The 12,555-nt window shown below is 47.8% G+C and overlaps 1 protein-coding gene across 1 annotated transcript in view; it reads right to left on the reverse strand.

Moving 5' to 3' along the window:
* LOC130367535 (N-acetyllactosaminide beta-1,3-N-acetylglucosaminyltransferase 3-like) overlaps window positions 1–12,555 on the reverse strand; it is a 197,746-nt gene that overhangs the window by 93,435 nt on the left and 91,756 nt on the right. Inside the window, exon 2 of the mRNA XM_056569964.1 lies at window positions 5,303–5,594. Coding sequence (XP_056425939.1) covers window positions 5,303–5,371 — 69 coding nt within the window. The 5' untranslated portion in view covers window positions 5,372–5,594. The remainder of the gene's footprint in view (window positions 1–5,302; window positions 5,595–12,555) is intronic.

A 12,555-nucleotide genomic window follows, 5' to 3' on the forward strand; every position in this document is an offset into this window, starting at 1 on the left:
GATCTATAGGAAGGACAGGGATACAGAGGATTTATAGGAAGGACAGGGATACAGGGAATCTATAGGAAGGACAGGGATACAGGGGATCTATAGGAAGGACAGGGACACAGAGGATATATAGGAAGGACAGGGATACAGGGGATCTATAGGAAGGACAGGGATACAGAGGATCTATAGGAAGGACAGGGATACAGAGGATATTTAGGAAGCACATGGATACAGGGGATCTATAGGAAGGAGAGGGATACAGAGGATCTATAGGAAGGACAGGGATACAGAGGATCTATAGAAAGGACCGGGATACAGAGGATCTATAGGAAGGACAGGGATACAGGGGATCTATAGGAAGGACAGGGATACAGAGGATTTATAGGAAGGACAGGGATACAGGGGATCTATAGGAAGGACAGGGGTACAGAGGATCTATAGGAAGGACAGGGATACAGGGGATCTATAGGAAGGACAGGGACACAGAGGATATATAGGAAGGACAGGGATACAGGGATTCTATAGGAAGGACAGGGATACAGAGGATATATAGGAAGGACAGGAATACAGGGGATCTATAGGAAGGACAGGAATACAGGGGATCTATAGGAAGGACAGGGATACAGGGAATCTATAGGAAGGACAGGAATACAGGGGATCTATAGGAAGGACAGGGATACAGGGGATCTATAGGAAGGACAGGGATACAGGGGATCTATAGGAAGGACAGGAATACAGAGGATCTATAGGAAGGACAGGGATACAAGGGATCTATAGGAAGGACAGGGATCCAGGGGATCTATAGGAAGGACAGGGATACAGAGGATCTATAGGAAGGACAGGGGTACAGGGGATCTATAGGAAGGACAGGGATACAGAGGATCTATAGGAAGGACAGGGATACAGAGGATCTATAGGAAGGACAGGGATACAGGGGATCTATAGGAAGGACAGGGATACAGAGGATCTATAGGAAGGACAGGGATACAGGGGATCTATAGGAAGGACAGGGATACAGGGGATCTATAGGAAGGACAGAGATACAGGGGATCTATAGGAAGGACAGGTATACAGAGGATCTATAGGAAGGACAGGGATACAGAGGATCTATAGAAAGGACCGGGATACAGAGGATCTATAGGAAGGAAAGGGATACAGAGGATCTATAGGAAGGACAGGGATACAGAGGATCTATAGGAAGGACAGGGATACAGAGGATCTATAGGAAGGACAGGGATACAGAGGATCTATAGAAAGGACCGGGATACAGAGGATCAATAGGAAGGAAAGGGATACAGAGGATCTATAGGAAGGACAGGGATTCGTGGGATATATATGAAGGACAGGGATACAGGGGATCTATAGGAAGGACAGGGATACAGAGGATCTATTGGAAGGACAGGGATACAGGGGATCTAATGGAAGGACAGGGATACAGAGGATCTATAGGAAGGACAGGGATACAGAGGATCTATAGGAAGGACAGGGATATAGGGGATCTATAGGAAGAACAGGGATACAGGGGATCTATAGGAAGGACAGGGATACAGAGGATCTATAGGAAGGACAGGGATACCGGGGATCTATAGGAAGGACAGGGATACAGGGGATCTAAAGGAAGGACAGGGATACAAGGGATCTATAGGAAGGACAGGGATACAGATGATCTATAGGAAGGGCAGGGATACAGGGGATCTGTAGGAAGGACAGGGATACATAGGATCTATAGGAAGGACAGGGATACAGGGGATCTATAGGAAGGACAGGGATACAGGGGATCTATAGGAAGGACAGGGATACAGGGGATCTATAGGAAGGACAGGGATACAGAGGATCTATAGGAAGGACAGGGATACAGAGGATATATAGGAAGGACAGGGATACAGGGGATCTATAGGAAGGACAGGGATACAGAGGATCTATAGGAAGGACGGGGATACAGAGGATCTATAGGAAGGACAGGGATACAGGGGATCTATAGGAAGGACAGGGATACAGAGGATCTATAGAAAGGACCGGGATACAGAGGATCTATAGGAAGGACAAGGATTCAGGGGATCTATAGGAAGGACAGGGATACAGAGGATTTATAGGAAGGACAGGGATACAGGGGATCTATAGGAAGGACAGGGATACAGGGGATCTATAGGAAGGACAGGGACACAGAGGATATATAGGAAGGACAGGGATACAGGGGATCTATAGGAAGGACAGGGATACAGAGGATCTATAGGAAGGACAGGGATACAGAGGATATATAGGAAGCACATGGATACACGGGATCTATAGGAAGGACAGGGATACAGAGGATCTATAGGAAGGACAGGGATACAGGGGATCTATATGAAGGACAGGGATACAGGGGATCTATAGGAAGGACAGGAATACAGAGGATCTATAGGAAGGACAGGGATACAGGGGATCTATAGGAAGGACAGGGATACAAGGGATCTATAGGAAGGACAGGGATCCAGGGGATCTATAGGAAGGACAGGGATACAGAGGATCTATAGGAAGGACAGGGGTACAGAGGATCTATAGAAAGGACCGGGATACAGAGGATCTATAGGAAGGACAGGGATACATAGGATCTATAGGAAGGACAGGGATACAGGGGATCTATAGGAAGGACAGGGATACAGAGGATCTATAGGAAGGATAGGGATACAGAGGATCTATAGGAAGGACAGGGATACAGGGGATCTATAGGAAGGACAGGGATACAGAGGATCTATAGGAAGGACAGGGATACAGGGGATCTATAGGAAGGACAGGGATACAGGGGATCTATAGGAAGGACAGAGATACAGGGGATCTATAGGAAGGACAGGGATACAGAGGATCTATAGGAAGGACAGGGATACAGGGGATCTATAGGAAGGACAGAGATACAGGGGATCTATAGGAAGGACAGAGATACAGGGGATCTATAGGAAGGACAGGGATACAGAGGATCTATAGAAAGGACAGGGATACAGAGGATCTATAGGAAGGACAGGGATACAGGGGATCTATAGGAAGGACAGGGATACAGAGGATCTATAGGAAGGACAGGGATACAGAGGATATATAGGAAGGACAGGGATACAGAGGATCTATAGGAAGGACAGGGATACAGAGGATATATAGGAAGGACAGGGATACAGAGGATCTATAGGAAGGACAGGGATACAGAGGATCTATAGAAAGGACCGGGATACAGAGGATCTATAGGAAGGAAAGGGATACAGAGGATCTATAGGAAGGACAGGGATACAGGGGATCTATAGGAAGGACAGGGATACATGGGATCTATAGGAAGGACAGGGCTACAGGGGATCTATAGGAAGGACAGAGATACAGGGGATCTATAGGAAGGACAGGGATACAGAGGATCTATAGGAAGGACAGGGATACAGGGGATCTATAGGAAGGACAGGGATACAGAGGATCTATAGGAAGGACAGGGATACAGAGGATCTATAGGAAGGAGAGGGATACAGAGAATCTATAGGAAGGACAGGGATACAGAGGATCTATAGAAAGGACCGGGATACAGAGGATCTATAGGAAGGAAAGGGATACAGAGGATCTATAGGAAGGACAGGGATTCGTGGGATATATATGAAGGACAGGGATACAGGGGATCTATAGGAAGGACAGGGATACAGGGGATCTATTGGAAGGACAGGGATACAGGGGATCTATAGGAAGGACAGGGATACAGAGGATCTATAGGAAGGACAGGGATGCAGAGGATATATAGGAGGGACAGGAATACAGGGGATATACAGGCAGAGATAGAGGGGGTATACAGGCAGGACAGGGATAAAGGTGATGGTCAGGATACAGACAGGAAGGCTTAGAGTAGCCATATTTTACCAGCAGGCAATTTTATAGGACATTTCTTGGCTTGTACAGAAATCAAAGACAGCATCAAACCCAAGCTATAGATCACATACTCCATAAAGTACTTACCCTGTAGATCACATACCCTATAGATAATATTTACTATAGCACACATACCCTATAGATCACATACACTGTAGATTACATGCCCTGTAGATAACATACCCTATAGATAATGCACCCTATAAATCAAATGCCATATAGATCACATACCCTATAGATCACATACACTGTAGATCACATACCCTATAGATAATATTTACTATAGCACACATACCCTATAGATCACATACACTGCAGATCACATACCCTATAGATAATATTTACTATAGCACACATACCCTATAGATCACATACACTGTAGATCACATACACTGTAGATTACATGCCCTGTAGATAACATACCCTATAGATAATATGCCATATAGATCACATACCCCATATATCACATACTCTATAGATAATATGCCCTGTAGATCTTATACCCCATATTTCACATACCCTATAGATCTTATACCACATAGATCACATACCCTATAGATAATATGCCCTGTAGATCTTATACCCCATATTTCACATACCCTATAGATCTTATACCACATAGATCACATACCCTATAGATAATATGCCCTGTAGATCTTATACCCCATATATCACATACTCTATAGATAATGTGCCCTGTAGATCCTATACCCCATATTTCACATACCCTATAGATCTTTTACCACATAGATCACATACCCTATAGATAATATGCCCTGTAGATCTTATACCCCATATTTCACATACCCTATAGATAATATGCAATATAGACCACATACCATATAGATATCATACCCTATAGACCACATACCCTATAGATCTCATACCCTATAGACCACATACCCTATAGATCCCATACCCTACAGACCACATACCCTATAGACCACATACCCTATAGATCTTATACCACATAGACCACATACCCTATAGATCTCATACCCTATAACTAAAATAACCTATAGATGACACACCCTATAGATCGCATACCCTATATATTATGTCCCCTATGGATCACATGCCCTTTAGATCTCATACCCTTTAGACCACATACCCTATAGATCTTATACACACACACACAGATCACATACCCTATAGATAAAATACCTATATACCCTATATATCCCATACCCTACAGACCACATACCCTATAGATCTCATACCCTATAGATGTAACATGGCAGTCACCGTGAATTATCCTACACCACAGTCTGATTTGTTCTTTCACATGGAAGAAGCTTTACCTGAGGGAATTGTCCATGTAGGACCAGAGCTAGAAGATCCAGGACCGGTAGGACCGGGGCCCCTAATCATCCTAGTCCTGAGGAGTGACTGACCCCTCTATATATCACTTCTTATCTACAGATATAATGGAGAGACCACTTACATGTACGCACCACCGTCCTCCCCACAGCAGGATGGGCACTGTGCACTCACTCAGGTTCCTCAGATCCATTGCTGCTCCCTGAATGAGCCGTCACGGAGGACAACGTGTCATTAGTGGCGATGCTGACGGCGACAACGGGGACGATCCTCAGCGCAGAACTTCAAGCCACATAAAACAGGATTATCCGTCTTTTGTAAAATGAGGTTTATAACGCAGCGATAATATACGATAATAGATGCTCACAGTCCACAGGGCGTGTGAAGGCGAGAGGGTGAGACCGGCTGCATCCCTCCTGGAATGACACAGACAATAACAATTCCAGACTTGCCCTTTAAATTCCGTGACTGTGTCTTCATAGTTATTACATAGTTACATAGTGACAAGAGTCCATCATGTTCTAGAGCCCTACTGTGTGGATCCAGAGGAAGAAAAAACCCCATAAGGTTAAATGACCCAGAAAAGAGGAAGAATTCCATCCCAACTCCAATATGACGGCAGAATAAACCCCTAAATCCACGTCCTGTCCTCATAAATCTATCCTCCATAACCTGTAATATTTCCAGAAAAAACATCTCTTGGTAAATGGTGACAAAATCATGTGCAGAGAGGTCCACAGTCTCACTGCTCTTACAGTAAAGAATATGTCTGTGATGATGGTGAACCCTTCTTCCCTCTAGATGTAGAGGACGACCCCTTGTCATGGTTATCGGCAAAAAGATCCTTATAAAGATCTCTGTCCCGTCCATTCATATATCTGTGCATTGTGATCAGATCCCCTAAGACGTCTTCTCTGTAAACGAAATAATTACCCCAAGTGATAACCTGTCCTGTAATCCCCCCCCCCGATACCACTATTATCCTGTCCTGTAATCCCCCCCCCCCCGATACCAATATTATCCTGTCCTGTAATCCCCCCCCCATACCACTATTATCCTGTCCTGTAATCCCCCCCCCCGATACCAATATTATCCTGTCCTGTAATCCCCCCCATACCACTATTATCCTGTCCTGTAATCCCCCCCCCATACCATTATTATCCTGTCCTGTAATCCCCCCCCCCCTCCATACCATTATTATCCTGTCCTGTAATCCCCCCCCCCCCATACCATTATTATCCTGGTCCTGTAATCCCCCCCCCCATACCATTATTATCCTGTCCTGTAATCCCCCCCTCATACCATTATTATCCTGTCCTGTAATCCCCCCCCCCCGATACCACTATTATCCTGTCCTGTAATCCCCCCCCCATACCATTATTATCCTGGTCCTGTAATCCCCCCCCCCATACCATTACTATCCTGTCCTGTAATCCCCCCCCTCCATACCATTATTATCCTGTCCTGTAATCCCCCCCCCCATACCATTATTATCCTGGTCCTGTAATCCCCCCCCATACCATTATTATCCTGTCCTGTAATCCCCCCCCCATACCATTATTATCCTGTCCTGTAATCCCCCCCCCATACCATTATTATCCTGTCCTGTAATCCCCCCCCATACCATTATTATCCTGTCCTGTAATCCCCCCCCCCCCCCATACCATTATTATCCTGGTCCTGTAATCCCCCCCGATACCATTATTATCCTGTCCTGTAATCCCCCCCCCCATACCATTATTATCCTGTCCTGTAATCCCCCCCCCATACCATTATTATCCTGATCCTGTAATCCCCCCCCCATACCATTATTATCCTGTCCTGTAATCCCCCCCCGATACCAATATTATCCTGTCCTGTAATCCCCCCCCCGATACCAATATTATTCCGTCCTGTAATCCCCCCCCATACCATTATTGTCCTGTCCTGTAATCCCCCCCAATACCAATATTATCCTGTCCTGTAATCCCCCCCCAATACCAATATTATCCTGGTCCTGTAATCCCCCCCCCCATACCACTATTATTCTGGTCCTGTAATCCCCCCCCCGATACCATTGTTATCCTGTCCTGTAATCTCCCCCCCCCGATACCAATATTATCATGTCCTGTAATCCCCCCCCCCCGATACCAATATTATCATGTCCTGTAATCCCCCCCCCCCCGATACCAATATTATCCTGTCCTGTAATCCCCCCCCATACCATTATTATCCTGTCCTGTAATCCCCCCCCCCGATACCAATATAATCCTGTCCTGTAATCCCCCCCCCCATACCATTATTATCCTGGTCCTGTAATCCCCCCCCCCATACCATTATTATCCTGGTCCTGTAATCCCCCCCATACCAATATTATCCTGTCCTGTAATCCCCCCCCCATACCAATATTATCCTGTCCTGTAATCCCCCCCCCCCTCCATACCATTATTATCCTGTCCTGTAATCCCCCCCCCATACCATTATTATCCTGGTCCTGTAATCCCCCCCCCCCCACACCATTATTATCCTGGTCCTGTAATCCCCCCCCCCCATACCATTATTATCCTGGTCCTGTAATCCCCCCCCCCCCACACCATTATTATCCTGGTCCTGTAATCCCCCCATACCATTATTATAATGGTCCTGTAATCCCCCCCCCCCCTGTACCATTATTATGCTGGTCCTGTAATCCCCCCCCCCATACCATTATTATCCTGGTCCTGTAATCCCCCCCCCCATACCATTATTATCCTGGTCCTGTAATCCCCCCCCCCCATACCATTATTATCCTGGTCCTGTAATCCCCCCCCCCATACCATTATTATCCTGGTCCTGTAATCCCCCCCATACCATTATTATCCTGGTCCTGTAATCCCCCCCCCATACCATTATTATCCTGGTCCTGTAATCCCCCCCCCCATACCATTATTATCCTGGTCCTGTAATTCCCCCCCCCCATACCATTATTATCCTGGTCCTGTAATCCCCCCCCCTGTACCATTATTATCCTGGTCCTGAAATCCCCCCCCCCATACCATTATTATCCTGGTCCTGTAATCCCCCCCCCATACCATTATTATCCTGGTCCTGTAATCCCCCCCCCACACCATTATTATCCTGGTCCTGTAATTCCCCCCCCCCCCATACCATTATTATAATGGTCCTGTAATCCCCCCCCCTGTACCATTATTATCCTGGTCCTGAAATCCCCCCCCCCATACCATTATTATCCTGGTCCTGTAATCCCCCCCCCATACCATTATTATCCTGGTCCTGTAATCCCCCCCCCACACCATTATTATCCTGTCCTGTAATCCCCCCCCCATACCATTATTATCCTGTTCCTGTAAACCCCCCCCCATACCATTATTATCCTGTCCTGTAATCCCCCCCCCATACCATTATTATCCTGGTCCTGTAATCCCCCCCCCCATACCATTATTATCCTGGTCCTGTAATCCCCCCCCTATACCATTGTTATCCTGGTCCTGTAATCCCCCCCCCCCCCCATACCATTATTATCCTGGTCCTGTAATCCCCCCCCCCCATACCATTATTATCCTGGTCCTGTAATCCTCCCCCCCATACCATTATTATCCTGGTCCTATAATCCCCCCCCCCCATACCATTATTATCCTGTCCTGTAATCCCCCCCCCATACCATTATTATCCTGTCCTGTAATCCCCCCCCCCATACCATTATTATCCTGGTCCTATAATCCCCCCCCCCCATACCATTATTATCCTGTCCTGTAATCCCCCCCCATACCATTATTATCCTGTCCCTGTAATCCCCCCCCCATACCATTATTATCCTGGTCCTGTAATCCCCCCCCATACCATTATTATCCTGGTGCTGTAATCCCCCCCCCCATACCATTATTATCCTGGTCCTGTAATCCCCCCCCCATACCATTATTATCCTGGTCCTGTAATCCCCCCCCCATACCATTATTATCCTGTTCCTGTAATCCCCCCCCCCCCATACCATTATTATCCTGGTCCAGTAACCCCCCCCCCCCCACACCATTATTATCCTGGTCCTGTAATCCCCCCCCATACCATTATTATCCTGTCCTGTAATCCCCCCCCCATACCATTATTATCCTGGTCCTGTAAACCCCCCCCCCCCCATACCATTATTATCCTGGTCCAGTAAACCCCCCCCCCCATACCATTATTATCCTGTTCCTGTAATTCCCCCCCCCATACCATTATTATCCTGGTCCTGTAATCCCCCCCCCATACCATTATTATCCTGTTCCTGTAATCCCCCCCCCCCATACCATTATTATCCTGTTCCTGTAATCCCCCCCCATACCATTATTATCCTGGTCCTGTAATCCCCCCCCCCATACCATTATTATCCTGGTCCTGTAATCCCCCCCCCCCATACCATTATTATCCTGGTCCTATAATCCCCCCCCATACCATTATTATCCTGGTCCTGTAATCCCCCCCCCATACCATTATTATCCTGGTCCTGTAATCCCCCCCCCCTGTACCATTATTATCCTGGTCCTGTAATTCCCCCCCCCCCCATACCATTATTATCCTGGTCCTGTAATCCCCCCCCCCATACCATTATTATCCTGGTCCTGTAATCCCCCCCCATACCATTATTATCCTGGTCCTGTAACTCCCCCCCCCATACCATTATTATCCTGGTCCTGTAATCCCCCCCCCTGTACCATTATTATCCTGGTCCTGTAATTCCCCCCCCCCCCCCATACCATTATTATCCTGGTCCTGTAATCCCCCCCCCATACCATTATTATCCTGGTCCTGTAATCCCCCCCCCATACCATTATTATCCTGGTCCTGTAACTCCCCCCCCCATACCATTATTATCCTGGTCCTGTAAACCCCCCCCATACCATTATTATCCTGGTCCTGTAATCCCCCCCATACCAATATTATCCTGTCCTGTAATCCCCCCCCCCATACCAATATTATCCTGTCCTGTAATCCCCCCCCCCTCCATACCATTATTATCCTGTCCTGTAATCCCCCCCCCCCATACCATTATTATCCTGGTCCTGTAATCCCCCCCCCCCACACACCATTATTATCCTGGTCCTGTAATCCCCCCATACCATTATTATAATGGTCCTGTAATCCCCCCCCCCTGTACCATTATTATGCTGGTCCTGTAATCCCCCCCCCATACCATTATTATCCTGGTCCTGTAATCCCCCCCCCCCCCACACACCATTATTATCCTGGTCCTGTAATCCCCCCCATACCATTATTATAATGGTCCTGTAATCCCCCCCATACCATTATTATCCTGGTCCTGAAATCCCCCCCCCATACCATTATTATCCTGGTCCTGTAATCCCCCCCCCCCATACCATTATCATCCTGGTCCTGTAATCCCCCCCCCATACCATTATTATCCTGTCCTGTAATCCCCCCCCCCCCATACCATTATTATCCTGTTCCTGTAAACCCCCCCCCCCATACCATTATTATCCTGGTCCTGTAATCCCCCCCCCCATACCATTATTATCCTGGTCCTGTAATCCCCCCCCCCATACCATTATTATCCTGGTCCTGTAATCCCCCCCCCTATACCATTATTATCCTGGTCCTGTAACCCCCCCCCCCCATACCATTATTATCCTGGTCCTGTAATTCCCCCCCCCCCCATACCATTATTATCCTGGTCCTGTAATCCTCCCCCCCATACCATTATTATCCTGGTCCTATAATCCCCCCCCCCCATACCATTATTATCCTGATCCTGTAATCCCCCCCCCATACCATTATTATCCTGTCCTGTAATCCCCCCCCATACCATTATTATCCTGGTCCTATAATCCCCCCCCCCATACCATTATTATCCTGTCCTGTAATCCCCCCCCCCATACCATTATTATCCTGTCCTGTAATCCCCCCCCCCATACCATTATTATCCTGGTCCTGTAATCCCCCCCATACCATTATTATCCTGGTCCTGTAATCCCCCCCCCCCATACCATTATTATCCTGGTCCTGTAATCCCCCCCCATACCATTATTATCCTGGTCCAGTAACCCCCCCCCCCCCATACCATTATTATCCTGGTCCTGTAATCCCCCCCCCCATACCATTATTATCCTGTTCCTGTAATCCCCCCCCCATACCATTATTATCCTGGTCCTGTAATTCCCCCCCCCATACCATTATTATCCTGGTCCTGTAATCCCCCCCCCCATACCATTATTATCCTGGTCCAGTAAACCCCCCCCCCCCCATACCATTATTATCCTGTTCCTGTAATTCCCCCCCCCCATACCATTATTATCCTGGTCCTGTAATCCCCCCCCCATACCATTATTATCCTGTTCCTGTAATTCCCCCCCCCCCATACCATTATTATCCTGGTCCTGTAATCCCCCCCCCATACCATTATTATCCTGGTCCTGTAATCCCCCCCCCATACCATTATTATCCTGGTCCTATAATCCCCCCCCCATACCATTATTATCCTGGTCCTGTAATCCCCCCCCATACCATTATTATCCTGGTCCTGTAATCCCCCCCCCTGTACCATTATTATCCTGGTCCTGTAATTCCCCCCCCCCCCCATACCATTATTATCCTGGTCCTGTAATCCCCCCCCCATACCATTATTATCCTGGTCCTGTAATCCCCCCCCATACCATTATTATCCTGGTCCTGTAACCCCCCCCCCATACCATTATTATCCTGGTCCTGTAATCCCCCCCCCCATACCATTATTATCCTGGTCCTGTAAACCCCCCCCATACCATTATTATCCTGGTCCTGTAATCCCCCCCCCCCCATACCATTATTATCCTGGTCCTGTAATCCCCCCCCCATACCATTATTATTCTGGTCCTGTAATTCCCCCCCCCCCCATACCATTATCATCCTGGTCCTGTAATCCCCCCCCCCATACCATTATTATCCTGGTCCTGTAATCCCCCCCCCCCATACCATTATTATCCTGGTCCTGTAATCCCCCCCCATACCATTTTTATCCGGGTCCCATTATTCCCCAACCCCCCCCCCCCCATACAGGGTCGGATTAACATGGGGGCTGATGGAGCTGCCGCTCCAGGCCCCTACGTTAAAATAGGCCCAGCGAATAGCACGGGCGGCCCGTAACAGCTATATTTACAGAAAAAGAGGGCCGGCCATGCGACATCCTGTGCCCGCAGAGAGCCTTTGTCACATTCGGGACATCCCTGTGTCCTGAAAAATCTTTTCAGGACACAAGGATGTCCCGGCAGTAATCTCTCTGCAGCGGACCCTGCGTTAACTTTAATTAAAAACACAGGGGCCGCCGGGAGGTAGCGCACGCAGGGATGTCACTGAAGTCCCGTGCGTGCGCCCATAGGAGTAAAGCGGAGAAGAGTGAAGCAACAAGGAGGACGCGCGCATGGTAAG

This window comes from Hyla sarda, chromosome 4 (genome assembly GCF_029499605.1).
Source record: "Hyla sarda isolate aHylSar1 chromosome 4, aHylSar1.hap1, whole genome shotgun sequence".
NCBI lineage: Eukaryota > Metazoa > Chordata > Amphibia > Anura > Hylidae > Hyla > Hyla sarda.